Genomic DNA, 25,412 nt, shown 5'->3' on the forward strand with positions numbered 1-25,412 from the left:
TGCTGAGAGGCAGAGACCCGAGCGCGAAGTGTGTGGGAGTCTGCGAACTCAACCCCTCACTACCCTCCCCTCGTAGCCATCCCCCTCCCTCCCCGTTACCCCCCCTCCCCCAAAGCGGGAGAAATAATGAGCGAGACCGGGCGGCAGCAGCAGCAGCAGCGCCAAGCAGCCCAGGCAACGGCAGAACCGCTCTGGCAGCGGCGGCGGCGGCAGCACCAGCAGCGGGAGTGAGCGCAGCGCTAGCGCGGCGCGGGGACCGCCGCGCTCCTTCCCGGCTCTAGCCCTCCTCCGCCGCTCGCTCCTCTCTCCGCATCCACCTCCTTCCCCTCCTCCTGCTCATTCACTCTTTCCCTCACTCTCCCCTCCTCCTCAGCTTCTCCCCGCGCCCCGCCAGCCCTAGCGCTTTCCCACTCCCTCTGCCCGTCCTCCCCGCTCCCCTCCTCCCGCTCATTCACTCGCCCCTCTCCCTTCTCCACTCTCTCCCCCTCTCTCCTTTCTTCTCCTTCTTTCACCCTCCGTCTCTCACACCCCTCCATTCCCCTGTCTCCTTTCTGACACTGCACTGCAGCTGCTCCACAGCCCTGCCCCCTCCCCAGTGAGAACAAACCAGCAACATTGCTTTTTTTTCCTAAAGAGATTTCTATTGATCCGATTAAAAACAAAAACAAAAACAAACCAACCTTAAGAAACCCCAAAAGCAAAAAAAAAAAAAAAAAAAAAAAAAAAAAGAAAAAAAAGAAAAGAAAAGAAAAAGCCAAAACAAAAGGGAGAACCTTCTCCCGGTAGAAGCGGCAGGAACTGCAAACATGATGGCGGCAGCTCCCATCCAGCAGAACGGGACCCACACTGGGGTTCCCATAGACCTGGACCCGCCGGACTCGCGGAAAAGGCCGCTGGAAGCCCCCCCTGAAGCCGGCAGCACCAAGAGGACCAATACGGGCGGTGGGTATCGCTTCCACCTCCCCGCTGGCCCCATCCCCCGCCGCCCGCCCCTGCCTCCCTCCCTCCCGCCGTCCTCCCTCCCTCCCGCGGCCCGGACACCTCTAGCCCGAACCCGGCGGCTCCCGCGCCCTGCCTCGCGCCCCCTCCCCTGCACCTGCCCCGCACCTCGCCGTCCTCTACACATTTCCATTTCTGTGTTTATCATTCATCAAAATGGCGACCGGTTTTTCGGAATAGATCTATCTTTCCATTTAATCGGTCGAAAGGCTGTCCATTTAAATATCCTAGACCTGGGCAAGGGGGTCCGTTAAGGAGGAGGAGGATGACCCCGAGTGAGGTGATGGCCGCCCGAAGATGCGCGCTGCATTTAACAGTCTGATAAAATAAATAAATAAATGGCACTTGGGTAGCGGAGAGCAAATGACTGGGGCACCGGAGAGTTTTTCTCTTCATCCCCTTGCTTTGGGCCACAAGTAGTATGCAAAATCTTGATGAGTGCATGCTCTTACAGCACTTATATTGTCGGTGCAAATAGCTCATTGATTTGTCTTCAGGGGTGTGCATACGAGGGTGGGGGTGTCTGGTACTGTGACTTGTTAGTTAACATCCTGCGCTTCCTGGGAAGATGAGTTATAACGGAACCGGTATCGCTTCTTCATTTGCACTGGAGTCATCTTAACAATGCACCCAATGCATCGAGGCAGAGGTGAATTTATCTACAGCATGTACATTAGAGACGGATGGGGGTCTTGCGAATGGCACACCCGAAAAATTTGGAACGTTCATTCACATAAGGAAACTGGATTTACCGCGGTGTTTCTTTAAATAGACATGATCAGTTTGACGGAAATTAAAGTTTATGGAGTTGGCTTTATTTTCTAAAACATTTCATTTCAATCATTCTTGGTTCCTCCACTCCCTCCGTTTTTATAATTGTGGTACTTTTGGAGAAGGAACATTATCTGGTCACTTTTAAGTGTATTTGATGTAAATGACTCCTAAGCTTTTTAGTATTGGCAAAATTCTTCTTAAGGTCCTTTAATTAATGAGCTTAAACGAGATCATGGTAGACTAAGGAGTGCTAAAGAAATACACCAGGATTAGTTAGATTTGCCGGTCCACATCACTTTGAGTTATTTCCTGGCAGTTATTGAAAGCTTGGAATACACCCTACAGTTTGGGTGGATTATTTGGTAGGAGAATGGTTGTTTTGCATACTTTAAGTAGGATATAGGCAGTGGCTAATTGTAATCCCCGTGTGTTTGCAGATGTCAAACGAATATAGCTCATCACTATTTACGGTCCTTTATTCATTTTGCAACATGTTAAGTGAAGGTTTGTCATGGTATAAATCGCTGAAGTTTTTGTTAAATGGTCATTTCATTTTGTTTTACCATAGTAACCACAGATAGAATTGGAAGACTTCCATGTTTGGAATAACAACTGGAATTTAGTCATCAGTTTCTACAGTGCTGCAAAATAATAGAACATGTTTAGCTTTTGATTCCAAGTTTGAAAGTATAAATCCTACAAAATGGGAAACATTTCGTACATATTTATTTTTCAATGTAATTGGCTCACTTTTGTTCTTAAAAAACAAAAACCAGAAAACCCGTATTTCCTACAGCTGTATGCCCAATTAATTGATGTTTTTCTTTCTTGAGGGTAGGGGGAATACAAAGTTTTAAGTTATCTTATTAACGCAGTATATTTCTTTGCATTTTTCAGAAGACGGCCAGTATTTTCTAAAGGTTCTCATACCTAGTTATGCTGCTGGATCCATAATTGGGAAGGGAGGACAGACAATTGTTCAGTTGCAAAAAGAAACTGGAGCCACCATCAAGCTGTCTAAGTCCAAAGATTTTTACCCAGGTAGGTGCAATGATGAAGAGATTGTTTGATAAATCCCCAAGGAAGGAAAGAAAAGATCTACCTGTGTTGTGTGCTGTGTTGAAAGAATTCTTAATAGTGTAGACATAATTTATATATTTGATGTATTAGAGTATTTGTGGAAAATTTTTAAGAGTGTTTTCACTCTTGATTATGTCTTGTTTCTATAATCAATATACTGTGTTTATAATTTAGGCCAATTTTGAGATGAATCTTTTGATATTTCTAAATACTTCTTTGTAATTAGGAAAAAAACTCTAAAATTTAAAGATAGAAACCTGGACAGCTGGCATCAGGAGATAGGGTTCTTCTGAAGTTTTCAGACATAATTGTAATGACAATTAGTCTAGAGTGAATTCAGAAGAGGGGGTAGAAAGGCTTCTTAAAGAATGGACCATTTACTTCTAAATCCATTATGTACCTCTTTCTGCTTCATTGCTTTGTTTGTTGGCCCTGGAGTGAAGTAAAGAGGACAACTGCTGCCTCTTCAGATTTTTAAAATATTGTGTTTTTAATGTAATTCTGACAAGGAAATATATTATTATGTAAGAAGTAAAATAATGCTTCAGAATTTGTGTTGCTTAAGAGCTGTATTTGATCAAAATATGTTAACAGTTTGTACGGTGCTATAGGTAATGTAGCCCACTGGAATATGGCAAGTTTCCTAGGTGGTATAATTTTTTTCTGTACTTTTCAGTATGCTTTTAAAATTTCAAGTGCTCTATAATTGTGCCTATTTTTCTTTCTCTTTTAAAAAATCATTTTGCTACTTAATATATGGATTTTAAGCTTACTTTTAAAATCTCTTAATTGAATAGTATACATCCTAGTAAAACATTAATTGGTTTGCTTTTACCTAGATGTAGCTTCTGCCATTTTTTTGGTTATTTCATCTTTATTGGCATAAAAAAAATATTTATTCAGTGCTGAGGGGACTGATACTGCTTCCTTTTTTCTTGGAAGAAAAGAAAAGCTGATTTGCTTTCAATGATCTAATTCAGTAAGAGTTCTTTAGTACAGCAAAGACATCTGGCATGAATGTAAGCAAAAACATTTGGAGGATTTCTTTTTCATAGCCAATTGCTTGGCGGTAGAAAATGGACCATTATACTACATGAGAAGGTTTTAGAATGGTTGGAACTATCATTTACTTATATAATTAAGTGTGTATTTGGTAAACATTAAATTTATTCAACTAAGATGGAATCTATTAGATATGATGTCCTTCGAAAGTTTGTTTCCTGTGAGTGTAGTTTGGTAGATGGCTTTCCTTGTCTCTGAAACTTTCCTTATGCGTTAAGAAAGTTTGCTAACATATTCACATTTGTATGTTTTAAAGGTATGTTATGATGAAAAAAATCAATGTGAAATTTGAAAATCCTTAGTATAAATAAAAGCATTCAAAAGAGCTTGATTGCAGAATTAATAACATTATAATTCTAGGAAAAGAGCTTCAAAGGTAAATTAAATTCGCTGTCAATAGTTGAAAATGAAATTGCTTTTTTGCATTATACATGAGATAGTATCAGATGTGCAGGGATGTTACACAAAATTGGTGTTTATCAAGGATATTCCAAATAGTAAATTAAATGCTTTTTCATTTGAATATAGTTTGTTTTCAGAGGGTTGGAAAGGATACAACTAGAATTAGATCTTTTGTTTTTAGTGCACTTAATTGTGCATTTCTTATTACATTGAAATTGCTTATTTTATTTATAGTTCTGAGGCATGTTATTCATATAGAGCAAGAATATCTGTTGGAAAAAATGGAAAACTGGAATGCGTTGAATAAAATTTTGTATGTGTAGTGACGTAACCTGATCAAATGTGAGTTGAAATGTCTGGATAAAAGAAGTCTTATACTCTGCCTCTAACAGGTGGAAACCAATCATACACTATGGTGTCAGTTTTAAGGATAAAATAAAGCCCTGTAATTTATAAGAAGCTTTGATAATTCTGAATACTTCATATTCAAATACTGTTTTAACTATGTTATTACCTGTTCAGACAGAATACGTCTCTGTTCTTCTGATAGACTTTAAGTCTTTCTATTCATACTTGACCATAGGCCTGTGGAAGTATTTAAGGTCCTGGTATTCCTCACTGTAATAGCCTCTGAGCTACTTTGAACTTCTCTTACTCAAATGTACTTAATGGATACTTAGCTTGCTCATCTCAAATGAACTGAATTAAAAAACTGTGATTTACATTATCTAGTTATAAGGTTTTTCTTATAGGATTATGACATAATTCAGAAACCCTATTTTGTGTTCATGTATGTAATTATGACTCTTATATTCCACTAGAATGAGTATGCCCGATGTTTATTTCATGAAGCATTTTTTTTGTTTGTTTCTTATTTGTAAGACAGTATTTGGGGAAAAGTGAACTTTAGTTGTAATTTAATGGATTTTCTCGGATTACCTAAATTTTGAAACAGAATATACTTGTTTTTGGAAGGTTTATTTAAAATACTCGTGTATTTGAGAAAAACTTTCTTCAGGATATATAATGCAGAGTACAGGCACACTTTAATAAGTTTCAACTCAAATAATATGTGCATTGTTTTTTTTATAGCCAATATAATCTCATATTTACCATACTGTTTTCCTTTTTTGTTCAGTTTGAATATTTAAAATATCTTAAGCAACCTTGCTTTTCTGAGTAGTTTTTGAATATTTATGGTTGAAAAGAAGAAAACATTTTTTTGCGTATTAATTTATATGATTTAGAATTTGTAGAACTGAATATTGCATTGTACATTTTAGCATGTCATATATTAAATAAAATAATTTGGGGAAATAGTAAGGTAAGGATTGTAAAGAGCCTTTTTCAATTACTATAGTCAGAAAAAAAGATCTACAGGTAGGTTCATTTTACTTTTTGCTATGATGTGTAACTCATTTATCTATTACTGAAAATTGAAACCTTACAAAATACTAACTTATTCCCTGTGGTTTATGAATATACCTTTTATTCTTACTTAATTAGAGCAACTTAATATTATTAGTGTATATAGCCTTTTTACAATTAGGTTGCCAAAAGTTGTTGTCTTGTAGCGAAAAACAGCTTTCTCATTTTGGGAAATATATTACTGTATGCATTTTCAGGATGACAGTGGGATAGTATCATTTTATTCCTTTATTTGGCACCTGAAGATGTCTTTTAGCTTTTGTTAATACATGGATTTATTTTACCTGTTAAAATTAATTAATGAATAGTTCAGGTATGTGGAAAAAATTATCAAATACATTATTCATTGGGAATAGTAAAGAATATATAAAATAAATATTTTCTTATGCCTTAGATTTTAGAACACTTCAGAGTGTACCTATTTATTCCACTATATGATACTGGAAATATTCATTATATCAAATAGGAATTCTTCACTATAATCTTGGCATATATTTGTGTGTTATTTTAAACTGTTTTCGTATTTGTGGCTGTAAAACTGGATCATATTTAGTGTAAATTATTTCCTTTTTTGGTCCTGAAGTTAAAATTTAAACTCATTATTCCTTGATTTATTGCATCTGAATTTTATCACTGTCCAAATTAGATGAGGTTTTTTAAAAAAATCACAAACCGTTTAATTTATATGTGAAATCTTTAAAAATAATGAAAAAGCAGAATGTAAGTTAAATTTTCTTTTAGTGAAGGGAGAATACCCCACACTGCGCTGGTTTTGACATGGGGAATATTCAGTGGCCAATTTAACCTTTAGGATTGGGATTGTACAAGAATGATGATTCTTTTGAAAATCAGAAGAGTTGATGAAGTTTAAAATAAATTACTTATTTGTTTATGTTGTGGAAGCAAGATTATTATCGTATTGATAGTACAGTGTGATTACTTTTGTTATAGCTTCTAAAAGTTGCAGTCTATACTCTTTGCTTTGATCTAAAATGCAAAGCATCTTAGAAATTACTGGTATATATTTTAAGGTGAAATTGGTAGGTAAATAAAATTATAACAAATGGAAAATAAAGTGTAATTTCTAATATTGTTAAATTTAATAGCATGTTTATCATACTGTGTTATACCTTTGGTTTTAGTATTGTCGGAGAGTTGCTCACACATATGTGTTTTTCTTTAAATATTAAAGTTGTGATATTTATATTTGTCATACTACTGTTGTTATTTTATATTTTTTTCTCTACATATCCTCAATTGTAGGAAGAACCATAATAAACTTTCACTTACACCTTGATATCTGCCTGAAAATTTGCTACATATTTTTAATACTTTATTTCTCAATTTAAACAGTGTGAAATCTGAACATGTGAAAGAATGTTATTGGCCTAGCACATGTATGTTAAAATTGTAGTTTACAAAAGATAAAATCTTTATACTTGCTCAGAAAATAAATGTTTTATGGTATGAGATTTTTAGAGTAAGTTAGAGTTAAAAAGTGTAGCTATTCATTTCATTTGATTTTTTATTTCATCTTGATGTAATATCTTCTATTATCGATTTAGTAAGTTATGGAACATCATTAATTTACAGTGTTGGTGTTGTCATGAATTATATAGCACAATGAAATTTTTCTATTTGCAGCCTTCTGGATTTGGGAAAAATAGCTCATTTAAAATTTGTGAACATTACAGGGTAAGATAGTACGTATAACAACACTGCCTTGCGAATATCACCCCCAAAGGATTTTAGGAATAGTTTTAAAATAGGGAATACAATTGGTGAAGTAGTTCAATATTTATGTAAAAAAGATGTTTTGTATAATATACAAAGAGGAAAAATGATCTGTGTCTTGGGAACTCTGAGCAGTATGTGGTATCACTGAAAACCGAGCAACAAACCACCAGTCAGAAACATGTCTTTTTATATAGTTCTGTTCTTTTTTTGTTCTGGCTTAAGAGAATTAATTTTTGCTCTTACCTGTCACAAATATTTATCGAACAAGGCTATGTCACTTGGTAACTGAAATTCAGCACCTAGTTAATAATTTTTTTACCACAGAGTTTAGTCTTAATTGTTTCCAGTTTTAGTGGAGCTTTGTTTTAAAGGATAACTTTTATGAGCAAGTGCAGCTTTTCAGAATAATACTAGGGGGATGAGGGTGGGAGATTTGTGCTTGATTGCCATCTCATTTCCATCTTTGGATGCAGCTCTAGCATAAAGTTAAACAACATCTGCAGAGATCTGACTGACAAACATCTCTCTGGGACTCATCATTGCAGCCTGCAGCAGGTGCATTCAGCTTTGCAGTCTTTTCCAAAAAGAGGTTAGTTTGTTCTAACATCTATCAGTAGACCAGTGGGAGCAAGTGACTAGAGAGAAGAGGTTGGTTGTCACTTGTCCAGTGCTGGAATACTACAGGTAATTGGACTGGACTGGTGGGAACCGCAACAGTGTGTGTCTCACATTGCACTGCAGCTGCTTTGGAGCTTAATTACCTGACCCTCAGAGACTGAAGTGTCATGGTATAAAAGGCAACACGCAAGAAATGAAGCAGTGCTTTTCAGTACTTCCTGATATTTGGGTTGGTGAAATTCCCATTTTCTATTCTTTAAAGATATGGCATTGATTTGTCCATTTTTTATATGGAAATATTTGAAACTAAAATGATTTCTATGAATCTGATATAATCCACATAGAAAGGAGATGGGGGCTTTAGGTATAGAAAGAAAAAAAAATAATCTTAAGTAAGAAGTATTTAAAGTTCGTTATTCCACAAGTACATTTTCAAATCATGAGTGAGTAGAAATAAATGAAACTACATTGTAGTTTTTAAAAAATTATTGTCTTAGATTAACATTTATTTATTACTTTATAGGAGAAATAATCTGTAAAATTAAGTTGTATCTTTTTCACATGTTAGGGACTTTGACAGGCAAACTTTGCTGAATGTCTAGAAGTATTCCAACAAATAAGACAGACATAGCATGTTAAAAATATTTTTAGGATGTTTCAGCTTAATATAGGAGTGCTGTTGAAATGGTTCTTTACCATAATTTATAACAAGTAAATTAAATTTTGATTAAATAAAAACAAATAATTAGTCTGTCATTTATTTCTTTTGTTTTAAATTTCATTTCTATTTCACTGACTTACAGTATACTTCCATGACACATATAGAAGTTTCTCATATGTTCTAATAGTATTCCCATTTAATGTAGATATCTTATCATAGTCCTGTTTATTAGTTTGCCTTTGAATGAAAAATAGTTCTTACGGTAAAAATGTCTTTAAATCCAGCAAAGTGCTATACTATTTCAAAAGATTTTCAGAATTTTAAAAATATCATTTGGAGTCTTAATGAAGCAGTTTTATCATTGTGACTTTTTATTAATTTTACTAAATTGAATTTTTTGGTACCATTGAATATAACTTGTCAGTTACCCCAAAGTAATTAAGTTTTGGAGTTTGCAAGTTTTTTATCCTATATACTTTTCTTTAAGAAATTTTTACCAGAGTTGCCAATAACTACTTGATTCTGAAGTTTGTAAGAAAAAGGTTTTAAATGTTATCTTAATTAGGTTATGAATAATTGGTAATTTATTGGTAATTATGGTAACTGTGGGAAATAAGATTAAAATAATCATCTCTTGAAGTAGAGAGAATCATTCCCTCACTTTTAAACATATTTCATTTTTCAATCACGATTTTTCATTTTTGACATCATGGAATGTTGTTTTCCTATTAATTCTCATTAATATAAAATATTCTTTAAAATTTCACATTTAGAAAGTTTTGTTAAAGAAGTACTAAATAAAAATAAACATTTTAAAGACTACAGCACTGAAAAAAATACACTGACAAACTTTTTGAGATATTTTCAACATTTGCTAAGCTTCAAACCACTATATGGATATCCTTTTCCATAACAAACTTGATCATGAAAACACTGAATATCTGCACTCCATCATTGATCTTTTGCTGCTTCCTGCAGGACCTGTCATAGCATCGTTGACAGGACCAGATGAAAAATGAAATCAGTATCTTGAGTTTTTTAACAACAAAATGATTCAGGTAAGATTATTTGGTGTGGAAAATAATACATTTTTTTTACCGTCCTTACACTCATGTAGTAATTGATATTTAAAATTAAAGTTTTTTTTATTTCAAGACCTGTTTTATGTCTTACTGATGTTCAGCATATTGATAATGTCCAATGAATTTTATTCTGAACTCAGTAATTTTAAAGTTTTAGGCTATAGTGTTTCTTACTTTTCTTGAGAAACAGTGTACCTTTTGAAGTTTTGAAGAGTTTTTTTAAGACTAATTTTTTAAGTCACAAAAGTCTTTTTTTTAAAAAAAACCAGAGTCCTATTTTTATCCTTAAGTATGAAATCTGTCTGGAAGTTTTTCTTTAATTATTATATGTATTTACCAGATGCTTCCTGTAGGCCAGATGTCGAATAGTCATCATGATATAAAATTATTACAAAGCATTTTTTTTTTTTTTGGTAAAGAAATATGGCTGTGTTTTACCCTAAAGTGTTAGGCTTTGTTATTGCATCTTTAAGTTTTGTTTTAAAAAATGTTTTACATTACATGACGTGGCATCTCTGTCAGTGACTTAGTGAGAACACTTAGAAATATTGAAGAGGCTTTTTTTTTTCATTTTACTTAAAGGGATTGGAAAAATCTTGTAATTGTGGAACTAGATAAAAGAAGTGAAGCTTAGGTATGATCTCTTCCAGAATCTCCACCTAACAGTAGAGAAAACAAAGATACCAAGAATAACATGCCAATAATTGTCATGCAACTTTTAAAATATGTTTTCTGAATCTGTGGTACAATTTTAGTAGGTACTTCACTCTCTTTTTATTTTTCTTTATCCTTTTTTTTTCTTTTTTGAATATGACCCTGAGGAAATAAGTGTTCACTTCTCTCTAATGATAGATTATAATGCCAGGAATATAGCCTGGTCATTTTCTGATTTATTGTAATTGTACTATTTGAAAATGGCAGTGTTTTCAGAGTGATTTGGTTTCTAGAGCTTTGTTACTTTCCTACATTTGCAAAGTATATATTTTTTCTTCTTTTTCTCTTTTTTTTCTTCCTTCCTTTTTTTTGGCTCATTTTAAAAATTTCTTCATTTTTGGTTCAATGGAGCAATGACCTTGCTAAAAATATGTAGACTTTCTAAGTCAAATTCTGTTTTCAGGGATATATATACATTTTTTTATATTTTTATGACTTACAAAAATTTCCTTAAGAATTTCATGTTTGGCTAGGTATTCATGACAGTTGGTTTTAAAAGGACAAAATATTATAATTAAGAAATAAGCATGAAGCTAATTGTAAGGCAATCTAAGTAAAAATGAAGATACATAATATAATAATTATTAATCTAAAAACATTATTTTCTCTTTTTTTCCTATCCATTTCATTAAATTGGTCCACTTCTCAGTTAATTAGAATTCTAATGTTCTTTGCATTGCGTTATAGGCTTAAGGACTACTTTCTAACATAATTGTAAAAGTACTTAACTTGAGTTTGAAGTTGTTTTTCCTTCATGGCTTTAAATTAAAACAGAAAATCTTGTGTCATAGTCTTTACTTACATCAATTGAATAATAGAATTAAGCTCCATTGGTATGAAGTAATTTATGTCATCCTTCTTGCCTGCTGTATGTTCAATATATAGCCAGCCCAGTGTTTTAAACATCATTCCATTTGATATTTAAATGAATGAATGTGTGATTGAATGACTGACCAGTCTGAGGCTTCATCTATGAATGTAATGGATGTAGAAGGCAATGTTTAGTTTTTAATTATATTTCTGGTTTACTTTAGTGGGGGTAATATCAATACAATGGTTATAGAAGGCAATTAATCTTTAGTTTTTTATTATATTTCTGGTTTACTTTGGGATGTGTGTGTGTGTCTAAAATCTGTATTTAGGATAAGTAAACTAATGAATTCAAAACTCAAACAGGGAATAATCACAGAAGTGTTAAGACAGATATGGGTTTTAACAAAGAGTAGTTTTGCTTTCTATTTAGCATGTTTGCCTGTGTGAAGAAAATTGAAAGCCAGTATTATGGAGAGTACTTCAAAGCCATCATCTCCCAGATGGAGATCACTTTTAAAATACTCTGTCTTAAATGTTAGCTTAATTAATGTTTATTTACTAATAAAGTAATAAAAAGTATCATTATTACGAGACTTTATAGTTATATCGCATTATAGTTTACTTATTGCCCCATGGCTACATGTTCAGTAGGGAACAGTCTGCTGAAGACTTTTCATGAGATATATTGAAAATGAAAGATTACTGAAGTAAGGTTACATTATCAAAAATATGATTAGCGAATGTTTTACCTTTAATATATTTTAATGTATTTTTCTTCACCTATAGTAAGTTAACATGTATAAATATATTATGACTTTTAGAAGATGGTTTATTAATTTCTCTTGTTTACTAAGGAAAAAGTACATCAACTATGTAGTAGAGTGTAATTCATATGCTTAGAGGTTGACTAACTTGAATACTTTATTTGAAATTAAAATTTTAGGAAAATTATTGAATTCGGTCTTCTTTAAAGTCTTTTAAATATTTTTAAACAGAATTTAGACAAATGCGTGAAATACTATTTTTCTCATAGTAACGCATTGATTTTTTTTGCTGCAATAAACCAATGAAACATCTAAGGTTAAATATAAGATAAATATATTTAGTTTCATGATTGGTCCCATACATTTTTATGAATTCAGTTTATTTTTTCAAAAGCTGATGAAGAATAATGAGTTAAAATTACTTTAAATATTTCTTGACTTGGCTGCCCTTCCTTGCCACCATAGCCAGATTTTTAACATTTTGATGGACATTTATCTGTTCCCTTTGGAGTTAGAACTAATACCATTCTCTGAAGATCTTACTCTCAAGCAAGAGAACAATAAGAAATAACAAAGATAAATACCTGGTTATATTAAAGCTTAATAACTCTATAATGATAGAATTACATCTAGAAGTTGAAACTGCTTCTGTCAGTGGCTAGATCTTGAGAGAAGTGGGTATACCTCAAAGAAGACTTCAAAGAGGCACTAGCAGAGTTTTGAGTGTTGAATTTTAATTTTCTTGGTGGACAAGAGTGGAAGGTCATTTGAAGCAGAGACGATGTATATAGCCTTAAAGATGTAAAAAAATTCCTGGTATATTCAAGGGTGTAAAGTAGTTTGGTACTACTGGGATAAAAAGAGGAATTGCTGTAGGGAAAGGGTAGGAGTAGGGAGATACTATCAATATCTGTACAGATAAGGGAAAATGTATTGCAGATGTAAAAGAAATAAGTTTGATTGAAAAATATTCATTTTGAAGATATTTATTGGCAATAACTATTTTTAAGGAAAAATGCATCTATTATGTCTGTAAATGAATGACAGTGATACTGTAATTAAAATATGTGTATTTATATAAATGTAAATGGTGATATTTGTACTTTAGAGGAAGGATTGTCCGAGTTACCTAAAAGCAGAGTTGAGTGGTAAATTCAGAAGTCTGGCTTTCTCCTTTGGCTATATAAGTAGACTTAAAGGGAAGACTAATTTGTTTAGAAAGAGAGCAAAAGACTAAGGGAAAGGGGAGGTAACCAAGACAGAAAAGAAATGCTAATAAATCTGAAAGCTATCTTTTATTAAGCAACTATGTGCCAAAGGTTAGAAGAAAAAAAGTGTAGGACCTAGTGATTGACGAATGTCAGTGAAGGAAAGCTCTGGAGATAGAAATCTGCTTTCGACATATGTTGACATTTTCAACCTGTTGATTACACAAGTGCCTTTAAAGATAGTCACTGAAAAAAAAAAGCAAACAAACACAAAAATAAAGTTAGTGACTTTAATGAATAACTGTTTAGATTCATATATTTGATAAAATTTTCTCATTTCTTAAATTATATGAATATATAGGCCTAGTATCTAGTTCTCTTGGTATATGAATAGATACATTCATTTTAAATTTGAGAAAATTAATGATTTGCACAGCATATACATTTTTAATATGTGAATTTTAAGTTTTTGGTGATGTTCAGACACTAAAGTTTTGATGTGAGAGACATTGGTGTGTGTTATATCAATGAAAATTGAAACATTATTCATGTTAGTGGATTCTCTGTTGTGTAATTATTTTATTTGGAATTTCAATTGATTGTTGAGATTTAGCAGAATTCTCCATCACTGATATTTATTTCATATAAGAATTAGTCTTAATTGATAATCTATCAAATCCAGATGAATTTAAAAAAGTGACTGTGAAAAATATGTCACTGTTTTTCCATTTAGAAAATTAGATTAAAAAATCTATCTAGCATTTATACTGATTTGTGAAATTATTGGCTAGTTGTGTAGAGAAACATTCAAAAATTGAACAGCTGAAGTGACATTAAGCACCAGATGGGGATTTGAAATAAAAATATTCATTGTATAATCTTTATTTAAGTGCTGTTCATAATTCAATAACACCAGTTGTATATAAAAGGAAGCCTAATTGCCTTAAAATCGATATGCATATCATGGTATAGTAACATGACTTCTTAACAGAATAAGTTAGATAAAAGGACTGCATACATTACAGAACCAATACAGTTATGAGAAAATTTGTGAAGAAACTAAGTTTGCGACTTGTTTCAAAGTGTCTTTTATTTAAATTTATTAACGTCTTTTACAGATTCTACCTTTAAAATGATATTCTATTTTACATTTACGTGTATTTTCTCAACTGAAAAATTTTAGCCACGTTTTCTTTAAAGTAGTATTTGATGTTGATTCTTCTAAAGTATGTACCTGTGCTGTTTAAGGAAAGGTGTGTTCCTCAAAGCTAAAGCTCACATTTTAGCTATACTGGTATTTGACATCATATTTAAAAACTAGAATGACTCTACATGTGAAAACACAAACTGTGATAATAAGCTAGATATGCCATATGTGGCAGTTTAGGTTGGCATATATCTCAATGACATGTTTAATGTTGTGTATTACTAAGATTAGTAATTTTACAGTAAAAAGCTGCTACTTTTATAGTCAACTTGCTAGGGAACTTAGAATGCTGACAGACCCTTTACTTTGTAAATCCTTGTTTTCAGCCCTTGAAAAAATCTTTTTGCCATTAAAATTATCTGCCTGGAATCTCTCTTAGTAACTAACTTACTCTCTAAATTTTGTGAAAATTAATGAGACTTTAAAAATTAGTAGTATATAGTTTGACAGATGATTATGATGTACATAATAATCATATATGTTGTATTTTTGTTGACTAATAGTGCTAGTGTATTCGGTATAAACAAATGGTTTAGTAAAATAAATAGAATTGAAAATGGTTTTTTATTTTTAGAAAGTGTGTATATGTTAGGAAAAGCCTTGAGGTTCTATGTCTATATGCTATTTATAAAACCATTTAAAGCAAATTGCAGGAAAATATTACCCCCTTATGATAAAATACTCAACTTTGAAATTGTATTACAAAAATTTTTTCTGAAAGCCCTTCAAATAATTCAGCAGATTACATGTAAGTAGAAACTTCAATGTGAAGGAGATAATTTAGGTAAATGAAAGGGATCAATAATACAGGTAAGGACAATGTACATTATTTGACTACTTAAAATACGCAGGAGAAATACAATTCTGTTTGAGGAAAATTTTGAAGAAATTTTGGGTATAAGAAATGTTTCAAGTAATAGTCAGCTAAATTCAGTATCTTTTAAAGAACCACGCTCTGAATTTCTTTACAGGCCTATTTAAACTATCTTTGTCACCATTAATGGGAAAGGTGATAGTCTTGTTTTTAAAAATGTAAAACTAGATAACTAAAACTTAATAAAAGTTAGCAGTACTTAAAAGTAGTTTATTAATTGTACCTTAATTAAATCTTACATCTCTACACTTAAAATATCAGTATAAGCTAGAATTTTTATATCTGTTTTACAGGTGAGGAAAATAAGACATTGAAAGTTAAAATGATTTGTGACATAGCAAGTTAATGATGAACCTGTTTACTGTTATTCTGTAGCTCATTGCTTGAGACTGCTTATAAATTTGCCTCCAAAAATACAGTATTCACAATTTAGGTAAGATTCACCTAGCTGCCATGTTTAGTCCATTACTGGGAAAATAATTAGCTATTTTTGATGGGTTAGTAATTTTTCCTATTCATATGGAAATCCCACAGTTTCATTTTTGCCAATGAAAGCAAAACTGTGTACTTCAGTGAATGGAAATATCAAAACAAGTTTTCTGTACTGACCAGACCTCTTTAAAAATAGAATTTTGGTATTGTCTATGTATTTCCTATCTTCATATTACTGTTAAGACATTAAGAGAGGTTGAAATTTTGCCTTATCTATGGGACTATTTACATAAAATCATCAAATTCTTCATTTAGCATTGTAAGATTTGTCTTTCACTTTTTAAATCAAATATTATCACTGCTCTAGAGATTTGTTAAGGTTAGTAAGGTGTATTCATATCACTGTGATGGTACTTACTATAGTCAATATTTTTATGAAGATAATATACCTTATCACAGTGAAGTTTATTAAGAAATTATCAGATAATTTCAGCACTTTTTAATGTCTTCTGGGGATGTGAAGTGGAATATAAGACTCCAAGAAAACGTGTGGTGTCAGGTAGAGTGGAATTTGAATTGGAGCTCTGCCACTTAAGTAGCTGTGTATGTATTTGGTCAAATCATTTTCTCTTCTTGGACCTCTGATTTCTTATTTGTGTGATTAGTACTTCATAGTTATAAGTTGTTGATCTAGATATCACAAAAAAAAAGATAAAAACATGTCACAGAATACCCGACAATAAATGTTTTGACTTATCTTTTTTCATCTCCTTCTTATTCCCGTGTTTTGTTACATTTAATAGTACTAAATTTACAGCAGAGATTTTAATGTAAAATAGATTACATTAGTGGGGGCTATAAAAAAGGAAACATTACTATAAGAATATTTTTCAAAATTATTTTTTCTCATAAAAACTGATTATTACAAAAATGCAGGCAATACAGAGAATGTTACAGTTAGCCTCTCCTTTCCCTTTGGGATAATTATGGTGTGTATTCTTTCAGAGTTTATAAATGCCTTTTTATGTAAGTTCATATTTTTAGTAGGTAATTACAGGTAATATTTGTTGTTGCATATAGGAGTGATTTTTCAGCAAATCAGCCTCTTGGTTCATGGATATATGGATGTTCTAAGGTGTCCTTCCAATCTTAGCTATGTGGATATTTTTGTGTGCATAGTCTAAAACTATGTTCTGTGATCCTCCTGAATGTATGAAGAGGTTTGTTTTTTTATCCGTATAACTGAGTTGAAAGCTAGGGACATGAATTTATAATATTGGAACATATTAAATATCGGATAAAGCATATGGGTTATTTGTATTATTTGTATTAAGACTTGAAAATTAACATAATTAACATAATTCATTAATCTGTCCTTTCTTCAATCTTGTATATACAAATACGAAACATTAAAAATATTGATCAGTGCATTAATAAGAATAAATCAGGCGGCATATAGAATATTTAATACTTGCCTTCATGATACTTTTCGAGATACAAAGGCTTCTGAAAATTCTTCTCCTGCTAGTCAAAAGGAGTCATAGTGTACTGAATGATAAAGTTAGATATTTAATAATATAGGTGATAATCACAAGACTTGTTTTTCCACTTAAAATTTTTTAACTGCTTCTGTGAAGGCCTTAAACACTTTTAATTCATGCAATTACAAGAAAATTTGGTGATGTGGTTTTACTGAGTGTATCTGTTAGGGGTCATGGTTTATTGCTTTACATTCCTTAATAAGTATTCATACCTTTCAAGAATCATCACAAAAATTCTTGATTGCTATTTTGGTAAAATTATTTTTTATGATATTTTATTATGATCAATATAAAACAATGCTATATTCTAATTCCTTACATATTAAAGTAAATATTGGGTTTTCTCTTATGGGCTCGTAGTTATAGGACCTGGTGTTGCCACTGCTGTGCCTTGGGTCACTGCTTGGCATAGATTTGATTGCTGGCCTGTAACTGCTGTGTGCTGTGGGAGTGGCCGAAAAAAGAAGTAAATGTTATTTACATCTTAAATATTTGAGATTTATGTAATACCATAGCAAAAACAAGTTTTTATTATCTTATTTTGGGTGAATGTTCTCTTGAGGGCAATAAATGTAATTAAGATCATACTTACTTGGGAGTTGCTTTGCAGAAAATATAAAATATTAGTGAATATCTGTTACCATATTGAGTAAAATCAATTTTGTATGTTTAGAATATTACACCTTTGAATATATAAAAATACTCAATGCTGTAGGAAAAAATAAATAAGAAGCTTTGCTAAAGGTAATTTAATTCCAGAATGATGAAATATCATGGACCTAATCTTTAGAGCAGTGGACTTATTTTAGATACTTAGAATCTGTAGGAATGATGAAGTCTGATTAAATGAGAGTAGTATTGACACTTGGCAGTTTATGAAAGAGGAATGCGTATCAGTCTATGGTAGAGATGACCAAGGCTTATCCTTGTTTATATTAGGATATGATTTTGGGGAACAGAGCAATTTGAAATAGGCTGTGAAAGCTGAAAATAACCCCAGCTTCCTTCTCATTTGTAACATTTTCACTCTTCTTTGAAACTAAGGCAGCAGGCTATATGATAAATTTAAGTATCAGTTACAAAACATCCTCTGTCATCCCGATTTATGATTTTATGTCCCATTTCACTGAGGGGGAAAAGTAATTAAAAGAAATTTCTCTAAGTTTTCACTACTAGATCTAGTGATCTAACTACATCCGTACCTATACAGTCTATATTCTCTCTTACTATTCTAGTAAACTGTTCCTGCCTCTAATAAAGGCCAATCCTCTACTTTAATTCTAGCTCCCATTCCCTCTTAGATACTCAGACATCTTTTATAAATTCTTTCTTGTCTTTCTTGGGTTATCGATATCCCCATTCTATTTTTTTTTTTAACCTGTTATTTCCATACTGTTATTTCCCCCAACGTTAAAAAAAAAAAAAAAAATTCTGGGAGTTCCCGTCGTGGCGCAGTGGTTAACAAATCCGACTAGGAAACATGAGGTTGTGGGTTCGGTCCCTGCCCTTTCTCAGTGGGTTAACGATCCGGCATTGCCGTGAGCTGTGGTGTAGGTTGCAGACGCGGCTCAGATCCCAAGAGTTGCTGTGGCTCTGGCGTAGGTTGGTGGCTACGGCTCTGATTCGACCCCTAGCCTGGGAACCTCCATATGCCGCGGGAGCAGCCCAAGAAATAACAAAAAAGACAAAAAAAAAAAAAAAAAAAAAAAAAAAGTTCTGTTTATCCTACTGCCTGTTCTAGTTACCATGCCATTAGCAGTAAAATACTTTAAATTACCTATCTGTACTTGTACTGTCTCTAGTTCCTCTCTTCCCATTTTTCTTTTATAGCCATTTCAGTTAGGATTTGATTCCCATCCTTCCAGTTAAACTGTTCTTGTCAGGGTCACTGGTGACTTTAACAATGATCATTCAGTGGTGAGTTCTCAGTCCTTCATATATAATCAGCAGCATTTGATGCAGTGATCACTCCCTCCTCTTTGAAACATTTCATTTTTGCATCCAGCATACTTCTTCCTAACTGATTGCAGCCTTGAGTTTTTCTTGCTCGTTTCTTCTCATTTCTCTGGGCTCAGTCCTTGGACCACTCTCCCCTTTTTTCTATACATGTGTACTCCCTTGCTGATCTTACCCATTGTCATGGCTCCCTTGCTGATCTTATCCATTGTCGTGGCTTCTATAAAATAACCGTCTATTTTTTGATGACTGCTAAATGTTTATATCCATTCTGGACCTTTCACCTGGACTCTAGACTAATGATGCAGCTGCCCACTTGATATCACTTGAATGTCTAATATGACATTAGACTTGAATGTCTAATCTCTATATGTTAGAATTAAATATGATTTTAAATATTCTGATCTTTCTCTCAAACCTCCAAATCTATTTCTCCCACAGTCCTCTCCATCTTAATTGCAGCTTGATCCCCAGTTTTCTAAGGCCAGAAACTTTAGAAGCATCCTTACCTTCTCTCTTTCAGTCAGATTTTATTCTCTTACAGTCATGATTCTGATTATGTTCAAGATATGTGCCTTAAATGAAAACTGAAAGCAAATATTAAAAACAATAATAAATGTTGCAAACATGAATTCTGCTCTGCTTCGTTGGGTAAAGAATTAACTGAAGTTAATGGTTGGGTGTGAATTCAGTGTGTTAAAATTCTTTCTGGAAAGTGGCAACAAGTAGCCCTCTCTTACTTATTGGCTTGACAAGAATGAGCCTCCCAAATTATAATTTAAAGAGATAAAACACCCGGAAAGCTAGATTCATGTTTAATTTTATGTTATAGGGAGGTCTGTAGGAAGCAGTCTGTACCTGAGTAGTATCAATATCAGCATATTTGTTTTGGTATCATAAATATTTTCATGCCTGCAAGAATTGATTTTTTTTTTTTTTTTTTTTTTTGTCTTTCTAGGGCTGTACCCATGGCATATGGAAGTTCCCAGGCTAGGGGTGGAATCAGAGCCGTAGCTGCCAGCCTGCACCACAGCCACAGCAATACCAGATCCATAACCCACTGAGTTAAGGATCGAACCCACATCCTCATGGATACTACTCAGGTTCATTACTGCTGAGCCACAATGGGAATTCCAATAATTGATTTTTAAAGAAAAAATTGAAGCAATAGGATTAAGAAAATTGTAAATAATACCAGTTCATTGGATTATATCAAAATGAAATCCATTGATCCTTGAGGATTCAATTAGTTTAAAATGTAAACCATGTTAGATGGTATGTACACTTGAATGATATTTATGTATATGTTCGCTGAACCATTTGGGATATTTTGCTAAATCACAACTACATCTTTTTTTTTTTTTTTGTGCTATAACTACATCTTTTTTGAGGATTAGGCATTAAAGAAATTACACACCTGGAAAAAAACTAAATCATCTGAATGGTAAATATTTTTCTATAGAATATTTTGAGATACTTTTATGTTTATCAACTATGAGTCTTCTCATTGTATTGTCCATGAAAAATTATTCTAGTTGATGAATTTCATTTCTCTCTTTAAATAGTTTTTGCTTTACTATTTTATGTTTTTCATTCTGTACTCAGTTATTAAAGGAAATTGTATTATTCATATAAGCCAAAAAAATAATTGACTTTATGGAACCAATATAATGTTTTTAATCAAATAATTATGTAATAACAATTTTGACTTCTAATCATACATTTTATCGCTATGTCTTACTGGTAAAAGATCTCTGGAAATAATCGGCTAGAGTAAAACCAAGTAAGTCTCTACACTTTCAAATATATAAATGATACAGTAGAGGAAATTTGTTTAGTTACTGTTCTGTCAAAAGGAAACCTGTGGTAGTTGTAGCTCCTGGATTACAGGGATAAGAACATGTGGGTATGTATTTGGTTTCATTTTAAAGTTTAAAATTTTAGTTAAATTTTCTGGCTCAAAGTTAAGGCTTAAGGTTTGTGACTTAAAACATTTTATTTTGATGTGTTTAGTATTTATATATACGTTTCTTAAATTATCCCATAGTATTAATGGTCATTTATGTGAGATGTAGGTCTGCATATCATTCATAAATATTATTTTGGAAATATCTATATCATACTATTTTCACACAGCTGATAGAGACAAATTTTTTATAGATTTATCTGACTCACCAAAGCCCATGGTCGTTACTATGTCATATTATAACATAAAAATTTCCTTTTTTTTTTTTTTTATCTTTTTCTAGGGCCGTACCCGCGGCATATGGAAGTTCCCAGTCTAGGGGTCGAATCAGAGCTGTAGCTGCCAGCCACAGCAACGTGGGAACCTAGCTGCGTCTGCAACCTACACCACAGCTCACGGCACCACCGGATACTTAACCCACTGAACAAGGCTGGGGATCGAACCCACAACCTCATGGTTCCTAGTCGGATTCATTAACCACTGTGCCACCATGGGAACTCCCAAAACTTCCTTTAAATGAAAGTAGTTTTCCCATGTTGACTTGTTTTAAAAGTTTTTTTATTGATGTTTTATTTTGAAAGTGTTATTATGTGCTTGATTTAGCTAACTCAAATCATGCTTTTAATTTTCATTCATGAAAATAGCTTTAAGGTTAATATATATAAGCAAGTAATATAGACTTGATCATGTTTAATGAAAGTTATATATATGTAAGAAATACAAATTGGAATTTTAATATGCTTTCTGATGAATAATTTTTTGTATTTTTCTTTAAATATAATGTTAACCAAGTTACATAAAGATCTCTAGTTCCATTAACATTTATTTATTTATTCATGTATGTAGCTAGCAGTGGATTATATGCTGGGTGTTTTAATGTGTATAGAAGATACAAAGATATTTAAGGTCAAACCTCTTCTTAATGATAAAATAGATAATGCTGGAGAGTCAGGCATGAGCTAGATTATAGTGGACATTTAATCTATGTCAAGTAATTTGAACTTTCCTTTATGTTAAATTGGACTATACACAATATTCTAAAAGGAGTTTCTAAATCTCCAGTAACTATATATTCAAACCTACATGAATGACCAAAACTCCTAAATGGTAAGGGGTGTTTATAGTTTTCAGAGAATTATTTTACTTAGAAGTTATTTGATGGTATAGTTAAGATTTTTTAGTATAAAAAGCCATTATGCTTGCACTAGTTTTAAAATTTGAAGTAAGTGCTTTCCGTTGATATTTTTCAGTTTTAATTTAAGTGACCACTAATTTATGTGGCTCTGTATAAAGTTGGAACCCAAAACTGTTAGCTGTGAGATTTGTTTTCCATTAAGATCCTGTTAAAGTAAAGGATGCATATGGAAACCAATAGAATTAAATGATTTTAAATTAAGAATGAATGACATTTCCAGGGTAGCAGTGAATGTGTTACACTATTATTACTATTTTACTTTTTCCAATTTTAAAATGTATCCATTTCTTAAACAGTGGAATCCTGCTGTATAGCACTGGAAACTATGTCTGGTCACTTGTGATGGAGCATGAAAATGGGAGAAAAAAGAATGTATACATGTATGTGTGACTGGGTCACCTTGCTGTGCAGTAGAAAATTGACAGAACACTGTAAATCAGCTGTAATAGAAAAATAAGAAAATAAAATAAAATATATCCATTTCTGTTCTCAAAAATATTTTAAAAAGTGTTCTCTTTGGGAGTTCCCGTCATGGCTCAGCAGTTAATGAATCTGACTAAGAACCATGAGGTTGCGGGTTCGGTCCCTGGCCTTGCTCAGTGGGTTAAGGATCTGGCGTTGGCGTGAGCTGTGGTGTAGGTCGCAGACGCGGCTCGGATCCCACTTTGCTGTAGCTCTGGCATAGGCCGGTGGCTATGGCTCTGATTAGACCCCTAGCCTGGGAACCTTCATATGCTGTGGGAGCAGCCTAAGAAATGGCAAAAAGACAAAAAAAAAAAAAAAAGTGTTATCTTTGATTTCATGAATTGTCAGTATTTAAAATATAAATGTAAGATCTGATATAGCTCAGCCTCATACTTTTATTATCATGCACTTAATGTACTTTTGCTCCAACGTTGCTTAGCATCCCTAGATAAAGGACCGATTTTATTTATTTATTTATTTATTTATTTATTTATTTATTTATTTATTTATTGTCTTTTTCCCATTTTCTTGGGCTGCTCTCACGGCATATGGAGGTTCCCAGGCTAGGGGTTGAATTGGAGCCGTAGCCACCGTCTAGGCCAGACCATCTACGCCAGAGCCACAGCAACGTGGGATCCGAGCCGCGCCTGCAGCCTGTACCACAGCTCGCGGCAATGCTGGATCCTTAACCCACTGAGCAAGGCCAGGGATCGAACCCGCAACCTCATGGTTCCTAGTCGGATTCGGTAACCGCTGAGCCACGTCGGGAACTCCATAAAGGACCAATTTATTCTACTACTCAGTCCAACATACATTTCCCATTGAGGCAGCTCTTCTTATTATCCTTTTGTTTAATCTCTATTGAGCTCTCTATCCTGTGCCTACTTTTCAAACATTTTTTGTCTTTTCAGCCTAGAAATTCACCCCAGTACCTTCACACTCTAAATAAACATGCTTCACAGTTAGATTCTCTTTAAGGACCTCCATCAACTTCTCTCATATTTCTGTAATTTCAACTTTAATCCTTGCCTACATCTCTAGGGAGAGAACTCTTTCTTCCTCTTTTGAGGCTATCATTTGTCTTGTTTCTTTTTACCTTTTTTAGATTCTTATTTTTATTAACTTACTCTTTTTGGATCTTTTTGTTTTTACAGTAGATCCTTCTCCTTGGCTTAGAAAAATATGTAGTTCTTATTTAGATTGCAAAAGACTAAATCTCTTCTTTGATTCTGATAATTATCTTATGGAGTCTCCCCCTCTCCTCTTGAAAGGGTGATCTTAGCTTCTATTTTTTCAATATTCTACTGCTCCTGAAGTTTCCAACTCTCTTAAAGTTCATTGGTATCCTCTTAGTTCCTAAACTTCACTGAGCTAAATTTTCAGTTTTCTAGTCATCACCCCCTTTTACTTTTTCTGAAATATTCCTTATTGATAACCACTCTCTTTTAACACTTTGCTTTTTTTGGCTTTCTTGACATTGTAAGATTCTGTGTTTCTTCTTGTCTTCTCACGTCCCTTCTCAAGCATTTTGTTGAGTTTCTTTTTTTAATCATTCCATAAGTGTAGGAGTAGTTATGTCCTTGTCCCTACAGATCTCTCTGAATTATTACCTTGATTTAAGTCATTCCTGTTTATATACTCAGATCAGAACTCTTTTATTTTTATTTTTTCATTTTTTGCTTTCTAGGGCTGCATCCTGGGCACATGGAGGTTCCCAGGCTAGGTGTCTAAGTGGAGCTACAGCTGCCAGCTTATGCCACAGCAATGCCAGATCCCAGCCGCGTCTGCGACCTACATCACAGTTCACGGCAAACGCCGGATCCTCAATCCACTAAGCAAGGCCTTTATGTAGTTCATATAATTTGGCTTGTTACCCTTCTTTCTGGAGATATTTGGTTGTTTTTCTTTATTAAACTTTCTCAAATATACATACACACATCCACTCACCATTCCTATATATCATTAAGGTTTCAACTTATATATCTCATCACTTAGGGAGTGTTTCCTGATTCTGGTTAAGGTGCCCTTTTGTGCTTGGGAAGCATTCTGTACTTCCCATGCTTATTCCAATTACAGATCTCATCTAGCACAGTAGACTAGTAGCTCCATGACAGTAAAGCCCATATCACCCTTATTTACAGTTTATCCCTAATAGGTTCTTTTACATAGTAGGTTCACAGTATGTATCCAGTTGTATATATGAATGAATGAGTGGAAAAAGAACTCAGGATGTCAAAAACTGTATTTATTTTCATACTTTATAAATCTACCTTTATTTTTGTTTTCTGTTTTAGTTACTAGTACCAGTGACTTTTAAATTACCTAAACCAGAACAGTTAGTTACTGTTGATCTTACTCTCTTTATTTTCCTTTTCTTCTCTCTAGTTGCTCACAGTTCTTGGTCTGTTTTACCCTTGAATTCATACCTTGAATT

At 33.2% G+C, this 25,412-nt stretch overlaps 1 protein-coding gene across 3 annotated transcripts in view; it reads left to right on the forward strand.

Moving 5' to 3' along the window:
• The window catches only part of NOVA1 (NOVA alternative splicing regulator 1), a 156,120-nt gene continuing 130,732 nt past the window's right edge, over positions 25-25,412 (forward strand). The window contains exons 1-2 of one of the 3 annotated variants that reach the window (XM_021099190.1): positions 25-942; positions 2,671-2,814. In XM_021099190.1, coding sequence (XP_020954849.1) covers positions 807-942; positions 2,671-2,814 — 280 coding nt within the window. In that variant the 5' untranslated portion in view covers positions 25-806. Of the gene's footprint in view, positions 943-1,055; positions 1,649-2,670; positions 2,815-25,412 lie in introns of those variants that run through there. The other 2 variants (XM_021099191.1, XM_021099192.1) reach the window with 2 other exon arrangements.

This window comes from Sus scrofa, chromosome 7 (genome assembly GCF_000003025.6).
Source record: "Sus scrofa isolate TJ Tabasco breed Duroc chromosome 7, Sscrofa11.1, whole genome shotgun sequence".
NCBI classification, from domain to species: domain Eukaryota; kingdom Metazoa; phylum Chordata; class Mammalia; order Artiodactyla; family Suidae; genus Sus; species Sus scrofa.